Source organism: Mercurialis annua, linkage group LG3, assembly GCF_937616625.2.
Source record: "Mercurialis annua linkage group LG3, ddMerAnnu1.2, whole genome shotgun sequence".
Taxonomy (NCBI): Eukaryota; Viridiplantae; Streptophyta; class Magnoliopsida; order Malpighiales; family Euphorbiaceae; genus Mercurialis; species Mercurialis annua.
Window position 1 is genome coordinate 72,467,094 of NC_065572.1, and position 18,918 is coordinate 72,486,011.

At 32.8% G+C, this 18,918-nt stretch overlaps 2 protein-coding genes across 7 annotated transcripts; both read left to right on the plus strand.

Annotated features, from left to right (window-relative positions):
- The first annotated feature begins 5,697 nt into the window (after positions 1-5,697).
- Positions 5,698-11,290, plus strand: LOC126674653 (organic cation/carnitine transporter 7). Of its 2 annotated transcripts, XM_050369135.2 has the most exons (7): positions 5,698-5,800; positions 6,595-6,662; positions 6,878-7,146; positions 7,945-8,182; positions 9,125-9,680; positions 9,795-9,997; positions 10,871-11,290. In XM_050369135.2, the coding sequence occupies exons 3-7, from the start codon at positions 6,878-6,880 to the stop codon at positions 11,135-11,137; spliced, it is 1,533 nt and encodes a 510-aa protein (XP_050225092.1). In that variant the 5' UTR covers positions 5,698-5,800; positions 6,595-6,662; the 3' UTR covers positions 11,138-11,290. The 2 variants fall into 2 exon arrangements, with proteins under 2 accessions (XP_050225092.1, XP_050225090.1); XM_050369133.2 differs by lacking the exon at positions 5,698-5,800 and having other exon boundaries at positions 6,309-6,662.
- Positions 11,291-13,039: 1,749 nt separating this feature from the next.
- LOC126673090 (YTH domain-containing protein ECT4) lies at positions 13,040-18,292 on the plus strand. Of its 5 annotated transcripts, none has more exons than XM_050367061.2 (8): positions 13,040-13,208; positions 14,278-14,354; positions 14,458-14,632; positions 14,728-14,804; positions 14,892-15,410; positions 16,511-17,050; positions 17,475-17,687; positions 17,751-18,292. In XM_050367061.2, the coding sequence occupies exons 1-8, from the start codon at positions 13,166-13,168 to the stop codon at positions 18,051-18,053; spliced, it is 1,947 nt and encodes a 648-aa protein (XP_050223018.1). In that variant the 5' UTR covers positions 13,040-13,165; the 3' UTR covers positions 18,054-18,292. The 5 variants fall into 5 exon arrangements, with proteins under 5 accessions (XP_050223018.1, XP_050223019.1, XP_050223020.1 ...); XM_050367062.2 differs by having other exon boundaries at positions 13,041-13,208; positions 14,317-14,354; XM_050367063.2 differs by having other exon boundaries at positions 13,041-13,208; positions 14,320-14,354.
- Positions 18,293-18,918: the final 626 nt, after the last annotated feature.

Consider the following 18,918-nt stretch of genomic DNA (forward strand, 5'->3'; position numbering starts at 1 on the left):
TGTGTGCGAACGCACACTCATGACAGCCCCCCGGAAAGTCGTTTTCCGGGGTTTTTCAACCATCCCGACGTGCTATACATTCAACTAAACAAAACCCGCATTTCGGTTTTCATTAAAACGCTATAATAACTTCAAAAACGTCGAATTCAAACCAATACTCAATCCTAATACAAAACAGCCCTTTAATATCACTTTTCAACCAAATTTCTTGAAATTTACCTTGAAACGAGGCTTAGGATTGATAGAGAATTCGATTCTGAAGAAATCGCCGCGAAAATCACTTGAATCGGACGTCGAACGGCGAAACGGCGGCGAAACGACGGTATCGTCGAAAGTTTCTCAATTTCTCTCGAAGTCTCTCAGCTCTCTGATTCAATTTCTTTCTTTCTTATATCATTTGGCTAAAGTGCCATTTTAGTCCTTGTCCTTTTTGTTTCTTACCATTTATCGTTTAAACTTTTCAATCGTACGATTTAGTCCATAACTAAATCGATAAACTCTTAAATTATTATTGTTACGTATTATTTATATCCGATAAATAATACGAAGCTCGATATTAACACTTTCCCGTCAAAATTCAATATTTCTATTTCCGACACAAAGTGGCTAAATTACCACTTTGGTCCATGTACTTTATTTTTGAATTTTTTTTGACATTTTTCCTTTTAATTCCAATTCTAAATTTAGAATTGAAATATAACCTTAAATTTTCTCATAATTAATTTCTCAAAACCGACCTACTTGAAACTTATTTACTTTATCTTTTCAGAAATTCTTCTGATATCACCATTATGGCGAATCAAAACTGGACACGTGGTCCAATTAGCTAATTAAATATTTTGGGGTATTACACAACAGTACACTAACATTTTACTAAAAAATTATTAATAATATACTAAAATTAATTAACTATAAATTTAGCAACAGTTTAGCAACAGTTTACTCACGGTTCACTAAAAACAAAATTATAAAAAGTATAAAAAGGCCAATAGATTTGTTTACACAAAATAATTCAACTTATAACCATATAAGCGAATGTTCTGCACATTCAAAAATAATTTATGTTTTATATGCACAATTCCATTTTACTAAAAAATTATTAATAATATACTAAAATTAATTAACTATAATTTTAGCAACAGTTTACTCACGGTTCACTAATGGTATTCTAAAAACAAAATTATAAAAAGTATAAAAAGGCCAATAGACTTTTTTACACAAAATACTACAACTTATAATCATATATTCAAAATAAAAATTAATACACGTTTACCAACGGGTAACCCAACGTCTACTAACAGTATACTAAAAATAAGGTTATTGGTGTACCATTAGTACACCATTGATTAACTAGCAACAAAAATAAAATTCAACAACTGTTTACTAACGATTTTATTAATGATATATTCAAAATAAATTTTATTACAAGTTATCCAACGATGTACCCAATGTTGACCATTGTTTACCCAACACCTAAAACATTACAATTCTCATAAACATTTCTTCAAACACTTAGAGTGCAGGCTGTGCAGCACTAAAAACTCTAGCCAGAACCACATGTACCACCGTCGTTCACAAAAGAGAAAACGAGAAATGAATTAACTAATACCCAAAGCATTGATTCGATTTTAGATCTGAAAAAACTTGACTAAAACGATGGTGTGTGACGGCAGCAACAGTGGGCTTTGTGGCGACGGTGTGCGACGGCGGTAGTGATTAAAAACGAGGAGAGTATGAAGATGACTCGCGGGGGAAAAGAAAGACCGGAAATCGTAGTAGCAATTGTAGAAGTGCACTTGCGGTGGAGAAGAAACACCTGGCGGAAGCAGGAGGTCGAGTTGGAAAAGATAGATCCGACGGTTGTAGATAAAAAAGGAGGAAAATGAAAATGAAATGGTGAAAAATTAGATTTGTCTCAGAACAAAAGAGGGAGATGAAGAAATGAATGTATTTGTCTAAAATAGAAAGCTTAAAAATAAAACAAAAAAAGAACAAATTGTAATTATAAAAAATGAAAGATAGCAGCTTAATAATATAATAAATTCACATATTATAATATTTTATCTAATTAACTCAAAAATTAAATAGGCTTCTTTAAATAAGTAACCTACATGACTATAATTAATTAGATTTTTACTGTTGACAAAAAAAAATTGATGACATATTTTTTAAATTTTTAAATTGCACAAATAACTTTATGATATTTGAGGATTACTGTCAACTATAAAAAAGGAAGGAAGTGGTTAAAATAATCAAAATCTCCTACAAAATCTCAAAGTATAAATATATAGCAAATAGTATTCAAGAATCTTTAATAATCCTTAATTATAGCAACTGATAATTTGAATTATATGCCATAAACGGCAAAAGGGTAACCAAAAAAATAAAATGATTAAAAAAATTAAAACAACAAGCATTTGAAAAACAAAAAAAAATCCAGCAAAACAAGAAATTCAAATGTAATTTCCATATATAATGGCAAATACATAATTATTCAAATACATGATTCTGAAAAACGAATAACAATTTTTTTAAAACAGCTGTAATTATTTTTTCAACAAAAAAACGATTTGATTTTTTTTTTAAATAATAAAATTTTACTAATAGTTATCCAATGGTTAACTAATATGAAAATTAACAAATTTTTTATTTTATAAATGCAAGAATGACAACATTGAAAAATTCTGATATGATGGAGTATGGAAGGAAGATCTTTATGTAGACATTGGTTTTACTTTTCAGTTAACTAATAGTATACTACGAATCGTTAAAAAATATCAATTTGTTCTTAATAACTTAACATTAAGTTGAAAAATAAAATTAATATGAAATTAACATGCGGTTAACTAATAGTATGCTATTACTCATTAAATAGGCACTGTTAGTTAACTATTAGTCACATATTAGTTAATTATAATTAAAAAAAGTAATTATCAATATATATTTATGTTTTATATAAAAAATCATACAAAGTTAGTTAACTATTAATTAACTATTAAAAAATATATAGTTAACCTTAATTATTTTTACATCATTGCTGATATCCCAATTACAATAAAAAAGATTCTGTTATAAACTAACTAATAGTATACTAATAGTTACCTAATGGTTAACTAACATGGATACTGACAGTAATTATTTTTTAAAAATGCAGGAATGACAACGTTGAAGGTTGTTGTTTATTATAAGATCAAAAGAATTTTAATTAAATACGATGCATAATTCTGAACTCTAAAAGCAATTAATATAAGGAATTTTTAGAACAATTACCTTGACATTAACGGGCGGAGGAGCAATCGGTTTGTTCTTTTTCACTACATTGACAGTGAAGTTCTCTTTTTCTTCTACATGAACTTTAATGTAAAAAAATAAAGATGATTTCAAAATTTTAAAAATGAATTGTAGAAGAAAAAAAATAATCCACCACCGCCACGACCTCCCGCCGACCTCCACGTCCGCCATCGAATCTTCCACCTCTTCCACGACCGCCATCGTCACCACAGCTTAATGGTTCAATTTATTGGTGCGAGATAAAAGATAAAGAGAGTGAGAGCAGGTTTTATCAAAATTGAATTTTAGGATTTATTGGTTCATAAGTATTAGGTTTTTCTTTTGGATTAGAGAAAATGGAGAAATCAATGCCGAGAATCTCGGTAGAATCTTTAAAATTTTATCTAAATGGAAGATATGAAAATCCTTTTCAATTCCTTCTTACCATATTTTTTAAATTAAAAAGGTATAAAGTTGAGATAATAAAGATTATTTTTGCAAGAAAAAAGATGGCCACCGTAATGTTCAAAAATAAAATTTGGACCCGTATGTTTGAGATTAATATGGGCTAAGAAGGTATTTTGTGTGATTTTCTCAATTAAATACGGCATTTAGCCTTTATATCCAACTTAGCCCATTCCAGCTTATGTTATAATCACTTGGGCCAGTCTGTCTTATCATACAGCCCAAGCCTTTGTGGCCGGTGCAAACATACATATTTTGGTAAAACACATTTAGTGACTTTCTAAAAACAATTGGTGGATAAAGTTGTCAAACAAAATATTAAATTCGGCTTAAAAGTTCAATGTTTAATAAGTTTTAGTTTTATCAAACATTGTCTTAAATAAAAAAATATATTTATATAACAATCAAAAATTAAAATTTAGTAGTTGTTAGTTAATTTTGTCATTTTCACATAATCTGTAATAAGTATAGAATAAAAATATATTTTGAAATATTAAAAGAAATAGTTTTTTGCTAGAAGATCAAAATTGCATATTCGGAATTAATATAAAATTAATATTTATTAAATTTTGATGATAAATTACAAAATAATAAACATAATTTTTTCTACCTTTTAGATAAAATTTTAAAGGAAATATTACGAAGAATGGTAGTTTGTTTAAATTTTTTTATAAATAACCCTTAGCTAGTCAAACATTAATTTTACATAAATTGTTAAATTTTATAAGATCTATATATTCTATTCTTTTAAACTTTATCATCCAAACATTTTAAAATTGTGTTGCTGCTCCAATATTTTCAGAATTTTAGGCTTGCAAGGAAATAAATATTTTTATAAAGTAATATATTTTATCACTTTGTTTATTTTATACAATTTATCTTTTCTCTTACTTTTTTTTATTGAGAGTTTTTTTTTTTTCCAAAGATAGATTTATTGATGAATATAACAATATAAGAGTGAAAGTCATATCACAATAATTTTTTATATGATCTTTCAAGATTAAGCAACCAATAAAAGACAACAAACGTGATACAAGCAAAATTAAAAAAAAGTCTAATCATGGATCCGCAAACTTAACACAACGATAAACCGTCGGACGGGGAGTTCGATCTTCTTCTTCCGATGAGACGGAAAATCCGCTTGAACCGTTGAAGCGTAGTATTTTTTCCAACCAACTATCTTCATCATCTAGATCTATAAAGTTAAAAGTCACAAACCTCCCAATTTTTAGATCTACAAAAACTTGACTTTGAAGAACGATCAAACACTAAAAATTCTTTATAGATCTAAAAAATCAAAGCAAAAGAGGTGGTAAAGACCTTAAAATTTATTACAACATGATAAAATCAAAAAAACCCCACTTAAAATTAAAGAATTTAACAAAGATTTATTGAAATAAAGACTAGATCTATACTACTTAGTAATATGGGCGGAGAGAAGATGATTTTCCGGCTAGCCGGAAAGATCATCTTTTCCCACCCTCAAAAATATGGAGAAAATGGAAGTTCTTTTTAGAGAGAAGTGAGAGCACAAAAATATTAGAGAGAGAAGTTCTTTTCCTATTGAGAGTTCAAAACTAGAAATATAATTAATCTATTTTCTTTAAAAGAAATTATTTCAAATAAAATATTATAAATTATTTAGAATAGTTAAAGATAGTAATTTTCTTAAATTTAACTTTTTTCTTACATAATAAATATATTATTACTTTTACTACTTGAAATGTAATAAATATAATTTTTGTAAATAATATAATAAGTAAATTTTTAAAATTCATGCTCCCTCTGTCTTCTTTATAAAGTTCCCTTTTTTAAGCATAGTAAGCATTTTATGGTATAGTTATGAAATGAGGATTGAGATTTCTGAAGCATTTATAAGATTTTAGCCAAAGGAGTAAGTGTGAAATTCAAAAAGAAAAAGATAGAACATACTATATAGATATATATATTATACAGAGAAAAAAAATACTAAAATTATTAGGTTTGGATGGGAGCAAGGCCGCCACCACCGCCACCGCCACCATTTAACAAGTTTCAATCTCAGAGTGAAGCTGCAAATTTTAAGGTACTTTGTTTTATCAATGCAACGTCATCAACAATTGATGAGTGTATAAATTGAGTATGTGCAGGTTAATCTTAGTTTAAGCGACTAATTGATTGGCATTGTTTCAAATTGGGATTTTATAAATATTTACGGTTACGAGAAATTTTCATAATGGTTTGGAGGTATTTGTCTTTCTGCTCTAAATCCCGTTCGAGTGTATTTTAAAAAATAATAGTTTTAGATAGTTTTTAAAAGAATTTTAAACGATCTTTTAAAAAATATCATTTGCAACTATTTCTATAAACAATTTATAAAAAGAGCTTTTAACAATTCTAAAATAATTTTTTTAATATAAATTGAGCAGAGCATTTTCATAATTAAGATAGTACAAATCCAGATATTAAATTGAAAATATTAAGAGAGTGAAAAAAACAAAATCTAAATCGGAGTTTTATTACAAAATAAAATTAAAAATAGAGTATTTTTAACAATTTCATTAAAATCTTTCAAAAAAAAAATTTATTAAAAAAAAGCTGAGTTGGCAAATGAAGAAGTCAAAGTCGAAAGCTGATAAACCCTGACAAATCTTGCAATGGGGTGAATTTAGCGCCAAATTTCATTTCATCGGAACTCTTGCTTGGATCGGTGTGCTTTTGTTTGTTTCCCAGTCTCGATTAGAGCATCAAGATATAATCGAAAATCCAGATTAATCAAGATGAGATCATATCCAGACAAAATCAATAATCTATCATCCTCCAATAACCATTATTTAAATTCCCATATTTATTGCTATATTCGCCGGTTTTTCCGCACAGATACGGATAAAGATACGGAACTAGAAGAACACGGAGACGATAGATCCGCACTTATTATCTCCGATAAGGTTTGCTCTCACTAAAATTCCTATATGTACTTCAAATTTTAATTTCCATAGCTCACGAGTTTTTACTGTTAAATATACACCAAATTTTTAAACTCCACTACTTGGCGTGTTTAATGCTATATATGAACAGCATCAGCATTAAAATTACCGCATTGTTTAGTGTTTTTATTCGTATTGGATTTGTTAAATAGTTTAATTCTTACCGATCTTTTTAGATGGCCGAGGGACGGCTTGTTTATACTGTGGATGAAGCTCTGGTGAGTCTTGGATTTGGGAAGTTTCAGTATTTTGTTCTTCTTTATGCGGGATTGGGGTGGGCTTCGGAGGCCATGGAGATGATGCTTCTTTCGTCTATTGGACCGGCTGTTCAGCGACAATGGGGGCTTTCTTCTGCCCAGGAAAGTCTTATTACTAGTATGGTTTTTGTTGGTATGATGATTGGAGCTTATTCATGGGGATTAGTTTCCGATAAATTCGGAAGAAGGTGACATCTCTTTCTGTTTTCGCTTTAATTATGCTTTATTTACTTTCGTCAATCTTGTTATTATTGAGGATGAGAAGCATGTACAATTGTTTGTATTTTGTCGAAATCAGTTGTGAATGATTCTATTAGCTAGTAAACAAATTCTTATCGATTTATATTATCTAATTAACAGGTACCTATCAGTTACCACAATAGTAACAAAATTTCCAGATCAATAACTAACTGTGCAAGCTGTCGACTGCAGTGAAAGTGTTAGCGATTCAATACACCTGCATCTGTATTTGTGATATAATGGAATGCAGCGGCTTCCTACTTACTTATGTTATTTCTTAGCTCGCTGATATCTCTCATATAGATTTTTTCTCAATGCCGGTTCTAGAGAATCCATATATTTAGAGATTTTGTTCGTTGTCTGTTCTTTTGGTCGAGAATGGAAAGATTTATATGAATTCCTGTCTATAGGCCATGTTCTAAGTCGTGGTCTGACCTGGAATTTTGGGATGAAGTGCCCGTGGTTCAATTAGGTTGCTTGCAACCTTTATCTTCTGTATACAGTTTTTCTGCTAAAGTCACTCCTGCTTTTTTTGTTTCAAAACCAAATTATCATAAATTGGTTGATTTATAATCCAGTCGGTAGCTCACAGTTTTCTTTTAAGGTAATCTTGATTTTCAAAATCTCCCTCTTCTAACTATTAGAAGGAAACATCGCAGCTCTTTCTTCCACTGATGGTACTTTTGGAATTTCATCATTTTATTATTTCTCTATTCAATTTGTTCTTTTGGTTGTTACTTGTTCAGGAGGGGATTTCTGGCTACAGCTGTAATTACTTCTGGAGCTGGACTTCTGAGCGCATTTGCTCCAAACTATGTTGCATTAATTCTTTGTCGTTGTCTGGTTGGACTTGGCTTGGGAGGTGGTCCTGTACTCTTAGCCTGGTTCTTGGAGTTTGTACCAGCATCAAAAAGAGGTACTTGGATGGTTATTTTCCAATTTTTCTGGACCATTGGATCAACAATAGAAGCTGCTTTAGCATGGGTATATTTATGATTTCCTCATATGTTTTGGTATTGATGGTCCTATAGTTACTAGATTTATTTAAATATTAAAATGCATATTATGTCATCAAACATATATCAATTTATTTAATTTGCTAACATGATATAGTTCTAATGCTTAATGTGGAACGTCTTTCCTTGGTCTAAATAGAAATGGAAATTTTGGGTAGGCTCGGTGTGGTTATCTGTTGATTATGATTATCCTTTGCATATTTATTATTAATTGTTGGTTGCTTAGGTTCTCTATTGAACTTCTTGCACTGTTTCTATTTACTGTTTGCAGCGATGTAAATGATGCTTAAAACATTGTTGTTGCATTTGTGGAAAAACCGAAAAAGCTATGAGCCTATGATATCTTCGATCTTGCATTTAAATTAAAAAATTTGCCTTTTAAGGAGTAATTTTAATTGAAATTTTCCGTTTTCCAAATACAGGAAAAATATGTTTGTGCTACTAGGTTTCATGAATTTTAAAAATATAAAAATTAATTGACAACTTCATACCATAGAGATGAGTTATCTAATTTATCTCAATTACATAAAATTCAGATATAATGCTAAACTTTCTTAGATTTCCCCTTCCTTTTTTATAAATTCAATAATCCCCTCAGGTTTTTGAGCTTTTTTTTCTATTATTTGATGGTTGGTTTTCTAACCATTCAATGAACTTTTGCAAGTTTACCTAATAATAATTCTGGGCTGCGTGGGATTCTTTGTAAAAGTTAAGCCAATATTGCTGTTGCACTTCAAGTTTTAAATTATATAAGAGCAAATTGTTGTCCAAAGTTTGACCAATTTGTCTTCTTATCGGGTCGTTTTTTCTGTTTTTCTTTTATTCATATTATTATAGGATTGCTATGGTAAGACAAAATAACCATGCATTTACGAAGTGTCCCATCCTTAAGTTGTTTTTTTGTGTGCAGATTATTATGCCAAGATTGACTTGGAGGTGGCTACTGGGTGTTGCTGCTTTTCCATCTTTTCTTCTCCTTGTATTTTATAACATGACACCCGAGTCCCCCAGGTATCTGTGCTTGAAAGGTAGAAAAAATGAGGCCCTTAGGATTTTAGAAAGAATAGCTAAATTAAATGGAACCGGATTGCCTCCTGGTGTTCTTGTTACTGATGGTGAAAATGAGCTACAAGAGAAGAGTCTTCCACCAGATGAGAGTCTTCCACCTGAAGGTGGAATTTCAAGGTCACCTCATTATGATGAAGGTGTAAACCATCCTCCTATCATATGGAAAGATTCAAATATGGGACCCTTCAGATCACTGTTAACACTTCTTTCACCAAAATTAGCTAGATCAACTGTGCTATTGTGGGCTGTGTTTTTTGGGAATGCATTTACATATTATGGTCTTGTGCTGTTGACTACTGAGTTGAACAATAGGGGCCGTCATTGCCCTTTTACTGCAGTACAGCCCAATAAACCTGTGGATGTTAACTACAAAAATGTGTTTATTACTTCTTTTGCAGGCAAGTTTTTGCAGTTACGGTTTTTTTTTTTTTTTTGGATATGAGAAATGTGAAATTTCTACTTTGTACGGATAGATACTTACAATCAATTATATTTTTTTTTTATTTTTGTAGAGATTCCGGGGATTATCCTAGCAGGTTTAACCGTTGATAGATTTGGTCGAAAGCTTTCGATGTCGGTTGTGTTCTTTGTCTGTGGCATTTTCCTGCTACCATTGGTAGTGCAACAGTCAGCAAGTTTGACAACAGTTCTTCTCTTTATAGCTCGAATATGCATAACGGACACGTTCGCGGTTGTCTATGTTTATGCTCCAGAGGTAATTCAAAGGAGTACTTGTGTTTTCATTCACAGGTCTCATAAGCTGGAAAGTATTTAAAGAAAAAAAGTACAAATCATACACATTTATCTGCATGGAAAAAGTTCATTTGATATATTGGTCTTCAATGCATTGATTCTCTTTTGTGCCACTTTATTTATATATTTACTTTTCTCTGAAAACCTTTATCTTGCTTTATGAATCTAGAAAAGAGAGATTATGTGCCTGCTGGCTGCATTTTAATTCCAAGCCTCTCTTTAGCATTTGAATGACTAGATTTAGAATAAAATAATCGTAATGCTATTGATGAAAAGGGGAAGTTTCATCATGCAATCAAATCATCTCATTGTTCGTCTTATGTTGGTAGTGATTGTCCTAGTTGTTCACATATTACAATGAGTGATCAGTTTTGTATTAACGCAAACTGTATTCTCTCTGTTGCAATACATATATCAGGATTCAGCATATTTTTTACAACAGTTTTTGAAGCTCGATGCAAATTGATTATGAAACATAATCTGTTATTTCTGTTGGAGATAATATTTGGTAGTTGGTAGTCGTAAAAAATTCAAGATTTGAATGCTTGTTTAAGTTAAGCTACCCTTCTCAGCTAAATGCCGCGTAAAACCTGCTCTATGCATGTCCTGAACTTTTATAATTGTGTATAGACATTATTCAAGTTAATATCTTGACTCTGAATAACTTGAATTAGATGAGTGGATTAATGGAGCCTGTAATTTACTGTTGAAGTTCTTGTTCATAATTCCCCCCCCTCTGTTTTTCTTTTTTCATCTCTCAGCAGTTTTCACTAGCCAGAATAATGCAGATGTAAGGGCTAATGTTTAATTTTTGAAATTTTTATTTATGATTTAGGTATACCCGACTTCAGTGAGGTCAACAGGTGTTGGAGTTGCAAGCTCAATAGGAAGAATTGGCGGAATGATCTCCCCTTATGTAGCAATATTTCTGGTGCAAGGATGCCATCAAACTGCAGCAATTGTTCTTTTCGTGGCTGTAGCGTTAATATCAGGAATCTGTGTCACACTGTTTCCATATGACACCAAGGGGCGTCATTTGACTGAGAGTGTTTGCAGTACAAAAAATGATTCACCTAAGGCTGTTATACAAGCAGAGCCATGAGGTAAGGTATAATATGTTCACAGCAGAATATGTAGATTTTTTTTTTGGAATCTATAGAGGGGCTAGTTAGTTGACTATATTATTAGATTTGATTCAAATGAATTTTGTATGCTATTATAGAATTCATTTGTAAATGAAATCAATTTAGGGTTACATGTCCTTGCAAACAAAGTTTATAGGCTAAAATTTATAAAATATATACAAATTTGCATGTAAAGAGATTTTGCTGCTCAGGAAGTTCTCTTGCCGTTTGATATTATTTGTATGAAACAAACTGTCATGGATTTTTCTGGGGGTTTCTTCATCCTGAGTTAGAAGTAGCACTTTCCGAGAAAATGAGAAATTTCAGATGACGCTGGCAAATGATGTCCCCGGTGAGTATGATGTTGATGCTCACCATTTAATTAAGTCTTAAATGACGTTGATACAAGATCACATAAACAAACATGTAACCATCGGTTCATTATTGACACATGGGAGTGAAGAGATTGCGATTTACTATTGTTTAAAGATGTGTGTAGATTGGGAGTTAAGCATGGCATTTTGTAATTTAGCAAGTGTTTCAAGCAGATCTGAATCATAGCATTGACGAATTTTTGCTGAAAAGAACTGTTGACTTTAATCATAAAAAATGCACCAATTCACGTTAAACTACCATAAAATTGAGTAAGGCACAATCTGTGACTTAAATTACAACACCTAAAACGACAGCAAAACATGCACCAATTCCCATTAAACTGTTATGAACTGGAGTAAGGCACGATGTCTAATTAAATCATAACACCCACAGCTCACAAGCTACCAGGCTGCCAGCATCTCGGGAGACATTTTAAGGTTAATGGACAGCCTAAGATAACCAGTACCACATGATTGCCCTGGAACCGAAACAAGCCAAGTCAAAAGTGGCCCGGAATCGGTTAAAACAAAAATCGGGTCAAAATTAGTTTGGAAGCGATCAAAACCGAAATCGAAACTGAACCAAAAACCGAACTGAACCGCGGTCTAGGCAGTTCCATGTGGCGCATGACATCTACACTTCACTTATCCAAGAATGCACACTTCAAGGGAAGTAAAAGGAAGTTTGAGCTGGAAAAATTGAGAGAAGTTTATTTTTATGTGCGTGAATCCACTTTTTTCTAGCTCATAAATACTTTGATTGACGAAATAAATAAATATGATAAGTAAGCAATGGGGATAATAAATTTGGTTTGTGGAATACTATCACAACAAACTTATGGGGGGGGGGGGGGGGGGGGGGGGGGGATATTTTTATTTTGATAAAAAAGTATTTGAATGTTACTATATATTTCAATATCACCGTTCTATTAATATAATTAATCAATTTAAAACGTTTATCATAATCTTTTTAATTAATATTTGATAAAAATAAAAATAAAAATAAAAATAAAAGTATTTTAATATTTGGCTTAATTCACCATGTCATTCTAATAAACATATTTTAAGATGGTTGACTTAGTAACGGATGACATGACATACTGAATCTACTTGTTAATTTATCTGTTGTAAAATAGGCCAAATGTCGTAAAAAGGTCAAACCTTTCACAAAAGTTTCATAAAAGTCTTGATCTTTCAATTTTATCGATTTTGGCCAAAAACTGATTATTTGGTTTTACAAAAGTCCTGACTTTTCAATTTTGTCGATTTTGGCCAAAAATGGATTATTTGGTTTCACAAAAGTTCTGGCCTTTCAATATATATGCATGCCACGTAAGCGTCACATAGGCAAAATCGAAATCAAATTGAGAGTTGGCCACAATTGAACCAAATAATATGTTTTTGGCCAAAATCGACAAAATTAGAAAGTTAAGACTTTTGTGAAACTTTTATGAAAGGTTTTTGACTTTTTATAACATTTGGCCAGTAAAATATTAGCAACCGACTAACATAGTAGATGTCCGACTTGAAAATAATTAGCACTATAGTAATCTTTGTTTATTTTGTCCATGTATACTGTGCTGGATGCATTCTGTTATTCTATGGCATAAAATATAGTTTCTGATCATTTCCATGGCGGCAACCCAATCACGACCTCCTCCGGATCCTATCTCTGGTAATCTTCATCTATTATCTATTTTTCTTTTTTGAAAAATTTAACCAGTTTGATCATTTCATCTAACTATTTTTGGATTCGGTCGATTTTCCTGTGAGTTTTGATCCTATGTATGTAATCATGCGTGTCTTAGAGGATGCTGTGCTTCGTTTCATATGAGAATTATCTTATTATGTTAAGATCTAAGTATTCTGTAGCTAACTTACTCTGTTTTTTTCTTCATTTTTAAGCTGTTAGTGTTGTTTTAGTTCGCCTAGGTATGACACGGGCACGGATTTATATCATATTCCGTATCTGATCTCGTATTAATTTAATATACCAGCTATGTTTAGTTTAAGGAATAGAATTGCGGTAAGAAATGGAACGGAGAGGAGTATTCATTCCATAAAATTATGGAATTGGGATTTATAATTCCATGAACCAAAGCAACGAATAGTCATTCTATACAGAATAGTGTTCCGCGCCTATTCATGAACCAAACATAGCCTATATGTTTGAACTTTGAAGAATATATTGAGATTAAATGATGACTTGACGATGTTTCAATTTCATTTCATTTGGAATTGGAGACTACTTGTCTTCCGTCAATCATGGACGAGGTCAACTAAACTTCTTTTCAGTGGGTGCTAGTTGGATTCTTTAATTCATTATACCATTCAATTGTTCTCTCAATTCCTGCCCTGTCACGGCCTGAATTAAATTTTCACTCCCAAAGTTTTTTTTTATTATCCAAAGATGATGTAAATGTGTTTTACTGATTGATTAAAAGTAATTAATATCCACATTGTCGGGATCTTTGTTCATCAAATATAGATATCTGTAGCTAGTGCTGCCTTTTTTGCTGTTGATCATGCCTTTTGCTTTATCTAGTTCTCATCTTTTATTTTAGTTAGTTCTAAGTGTATGCGAAAGGTGTGGCTGCTTTTCATTTTGGTGTATTCATGTTTTTCTGTTTACTCATGTGTGCATAGGTGTGCAGGATTTATGCGCACATATTCATCGGTTCAAATGTTGCTATCTACACTTTTAATTTGGTCGGTTAATCATTTGTTCTGCCTGTGTTTTTAAGAACTTACTAAATCTTTGAGCATACTGATCATGGATGCAGAAGACAAGCTTGTTGAGCCGGATAGCAGGAAAGAGCGGGTAGTTATTATATATACATTCCCTGTTTGTTTGTTATCTTCTATGTGGATCATATTACACAATAAATTCAGTAACAGAACCTTATTGTTAACTACTTATTCAGCCTATTCCTGCAAAAAATGAGGCATCAGTTACTCCCAATTCCTCTGCGGATGCTGCCACTACAGGTCAACAAAGAGACAGCATTGGCCAATTCAGTCCTTTAGGTTCTGCTGGAGATCTCACTGTCTACCCTCCAAATATTTATGCTCCCCAAGCACAGGCCTTCTATTATAGAGGTTAGTTTTGCATTTATCCGGTGTGTACTTTTATTTTTGTTAATATCAGATACAAATTAATTTATGGAACTGTTCCTCATCATGCTATCAACCAGGTTATGAGAATGCCATTGGCGAATGGGATGACTATCATCCATATGTTAATGCTGAAGGATTGAAAATTGGATCACCAGTGAGTGCTTTTGCTCTTTCGTATCTTTTACATTTTATTCTGTAGATTTCACTTGTAATATACTTCATTAACTTGGTTACTAATTAGGGTGTCTATAACGAAAATGGCTCTCTTCTATTCCATGCTGGATATGCGTATGGTCCTCAAGTGCCATATGGGCCATATTCTCCAGTCACAACACCTGTGCCTTCTGTAAGTGGAGATGGGCAGTTATACTCCCCCCAACAATTTCCATTTTCTGGCTCACCTTATTACCAGCAGTTTGGTCTGCCTAATTCACCATATATGACACCAACAACAGCAGTTCCACAACCGGACCTCAGCATGTTAGGAAGTATTGACCAACAAGGTAATAACATGGTTTTTGGGCCGAGTCCTAGTTATTCTCCTGTTCTGGGATCCTTTGGTAGAGACAGTCTTCCTAGGAATCTTGGTGCTCCTGGCTTTCATGATTTGCCACAGGGCTTTGATGGATTCAGATCTGGAGGACTTTGGTCAGATTGGTCAAAGCCCTCCGATAGGCATAGGCCTTGGACTTCCTTATCACCTACGGTTTCTCCACAGCCAATTGGAACATTTGGGTCATATGGACAGAATGCTGGAATGGTTTGCTCTCTCGCCTCCATATTTTTACTCATGCATGTTCTCTGTAGATCTTTATTCTTTTCCCCACCATTTCCTTTTTCTCAATGTCTAATGTGCACCTTTTTCTTCCTTTTTAATGAATATATAGAAGGGAACCATGTTGGAAGCAGGAGCTTTATTTTAATGGATCATGTTCGTTGAGAAAGTAATTGGTTTGAGGCTTACCATGTAAATATATGCAAGACTTATTAACTGGATTAGAATATTAGAGTTCACATACATATGAAATGAGTTCGGATCCAACCATATTTAAAATGATTAGAATTAGTTACTTGTATAGTACAGTCTTTAACACTTCCTCTGAGAAAATCAATAAATTGGGTGAGACTTGCTCTAATTAACTATAAATGAGTTAGAATGAATGAGTTCACATGAATCTAGAATGAGTGTGGGTCCAGCTATTTTAAAAATGACCAGAACTTGAATTTTGAATAATTGGTCCCTTATCATTATGTTTTGTAATCTTAAGTCTTAACTACGGGACATTTATAACATTAACAATCGAAATGACCTGGGCAGGTGGGGTTTTATGTCAGATGCTTTGCCTATATGCCTGTGTTCTTTTCGTCAAAGATTTTTTTTTACCCCTTTCCTCTTAACAGCTTAAGCTGATGAAAAATTTTCTTCACCACCTCCTGGTCGTGGAATGAGCTTATTGTACCTCCTTCAAATTTGTCCATGGTTGTTTATGATTTTCCTATGCTTGTTTTGATGAAAGTCGCAGGCGCCTTTGATGATGCAGTATCATTAACCATGAGTTGGAGCATGTTTAAGAATTTAACCAGTTTCAATTGATGCTATTCAAAATGCTTTTTAGATGGTATGACAGCAGAACATGCTAGTATTGATCAAAGATATCCTAGTTCTGGGCTTTACCTTTCCTTTCCTAGTGCATATTTTGTCTATAATTGCAATTTTGGCGTATTAATTTTCATGCTTGCATGACTAAGTCTATTTTATTAATGATAGCGGAAAGTGGTGATCATCTGGGAGCACAGTTTAATAGAGTGGACTTCTGGTTGTACTATGATGCTGATTGCTGACAAATAAAACTTCTGCAGGCATCTCAACAACAAAGATCATCTTATAGTATGGGATCTGGTTCAAACTCATATACCAGAGGCTATACGCACAGTGGTTTTAATCAGGGATCAGGCTTTGGAACTGCACCCATTTCTAGTGTGTGGACAAACAATAGAAGCTGGCTTCCTTCTGAAATCAGCAGATGGCAGGGAAGACCCGGTTTCTCGGTATGCGGCTGCAATGGTAGTCTTGATATCCTTAGTGAGCAAAACCGAGGGCCAAGGGCCTCAAAGCCCAAGAATCAAAGTACAGCTGAACTTACTTCTGCTGTTGATCATAACAAATGTAGCAAATCCTCAGCCACAATCCACATCGAGTCCTACAACCGACCTGATTTTGTCACCGAATACAAGGATGCTAAGTTCTTTGTCATCAAATCATACAGTGAAGATAATGTTCATAAGAGCATAAAATATGGTGTCTGGGCAAGCACACCAAATGGGAATAGGAAATTGGATGCTGCCTACCGTGAAGCTAAGGAGAAGCAAGAGCCCTGCCCGGTGTTGCTCTTTTTTTCGGTAAATATGTAATTTCCAATGCCTTCTCATTTTCTCAAGAACTAAGTTGCATGTAGAGAGATTTTTTTTTTTTTAAAATTCTTTGGGTGGATATGTTTTATCGAATTTGTTTTGCCGACTCTGTTATTAGGACTAAAGGTCTATAGATATTCAGTTTCTTAGTTGAGTTGGGAGATCTGTCGTGTTTTTGAAAAAAAAACATACAGTAATTTCTTTTATCCATTGTCCTCAACTAGTTTGGAATTATGACTTTGTTGAATCTGAAACTACTTGATTGTTGTATCTGAAACTTCAGTTTGGAATTGAGCCCTGTCTGACTTTGAGGTACACTGTCTATTTTCTGTAGCTTCTGGGCTTGTGATTCTCTTGTTATCTGCTTTTAGTCTTTTTCATAATGCTGTTGCAAATCTTTTATGCAATTCAGGTGAACGCCAGTGCGCAGTTTTGTGGAGTTGCTGAAATGGTTGGAGCTGTCGACTTCGACAGTAGCGTAGATTACTGGCAACAAGATAAATGGAGTGGACGGTTTCCTGTAAAGTGGCATATTATTAAAGATGTCCCAAACAGCCAGTTTCGTCACATTGTATTGGAAAATAACGATAACAAGCCTGTCACGAACAGTCGAGACACACAGGAGGTAAGGCCGATTGTTTTAATTATTTGTAATAGATAGACGTGTTGAATAAAAAATGTGCTGCAGGTGAAACTGGAACAGGGTATTGAGATGTTGAACATATTGAGGAAGTATGAAAATGAGATGTCAATTCTGGATGATTTTGAATTTTATGAAGAGCGGCAGAAAGCCATGCAAGAGCGCAAGACCAGACAGCAAGGGAATCCGATAAGCGCTGTAGATTTTACAAAGCAGTTGCCCAAGAGTTTTGCGCAGGTGGTTCGCTTAGACGAGGGTAACAAACAAGTTGCTGTTAGTGTATCAGACAGCTTTTCAGGAAGAAGTTCTATAGGGGAAGATACAATATTAGCAGTCTCCTCTGGTAATTAAGAGACGTGTGTGTATTTTATTCTTCTTTCTTGTGTTGATTATGTAATAAGGGAATAAAAATGTATATTCATGTATGGGCATGAGTGTGATAGAGGAGCTTGGGGTGTTGGAACTTGGAATTACAAGTAACAATATTGAGCATTAATCTTGTGTATTTGTGTTATAAGAAAGAATTTCCAACTTGAAGTGATATTATCATAGTTGGCAAAAATAATACAACCAATCTTCTCTTTATTTAATGGTTACGGAACTCTTATTTTTAGACTTTCATAAGAGCTAGGCGATTTTAGATCGCTGAACCATTTAGCTCGTCATTTCACCTGAAAGAGCTTGTATAAATATATGATCGGTTTTAGAACATTTTTACGATTCTTATTTTCTTGTGAGGTTAATGATCGAAGTATTATCTCATTAGAGGATTATAAACACTAAATATTAAGTCCTATATCATTCATTTGTTTTCAGTTTAATGAACGTATCTAACTTTATCATCAAAATAGTTTTCAGGCAACGCAACGTTTGTATCTTTATGACCATTTTTATCATTCAAAAATTCGTTTATTGAAGACATAGTCCAAGTTTTGGAGCTAACAATAATAATATCATTATTAATAATATAATGCAACAAAATTCCACACTAAATATAATTATGATTTGTTTTAATTTAATCATGTTATTTGTTTGGATGCTCCTCGGTGCTTATAGCATCTTAACTATAGCTCGTTGGTAATACAAAGAATTTATAACAATGAAGGTATAATAGTCCTAATAAAGACTAGACCACACTAATCGATTGAACCGGAAATCGGCCAACTATTTGGTCGAACAAACTTTAAAATCATAAATTAAGTTAAAATTGGGAATT

What these genes read in the sequence shown, in the direction of transcription:
- LOC126673090 (XM_050367061.2), top strand. Translation starts at nt 13,166, where the DNA reads ATGGCGGCAACCCAATCACGACCTCCTCCGGATCCTATCTCTG. An exon ending in TCCTCCGGATCCTATCTCTG is followed by an intron (nt 13,209 to 14,277) that starts GTAATCTTCATC and finishes TGTGTTTTTAAG; the next exon opens with AACTTACTAAATCTTTGAGC. An exon ending in ACAGTCGAGACACACAGGAG is followed by an intron (nt 17,688 to 17,750) that starts GTAAGGCCGATT and finishes AATGTGCTGCAG; the next exon opens with GTGAAACTGGAACAGGGTAT.
- LOC126674653 (XM_050369133.2), top strand. Translation starts at nt 6,495, where the DNA reads ATGAGATCATATCCAGACAAAATCAATAATCTATCATCCTCCAATAAC. An exon ending in TAGAAGCTGCTTTAGCATGG is followed by an intron (nt 8,183 to 9,124) that starts GTATATTTATGA and finishes TTTTGTGTGCAG; the next exon opens with ATTATTATGCCAAGATTGAC. An exon ending in TCTATGTTTATGCTCCAGAG is followed by an intron (nt 9,998 to 10,870) that starts GTAATTCAAAGG and finishes TTTATGATTTAG; the next exon opens with GTATACCCGACTTCAGTGAG.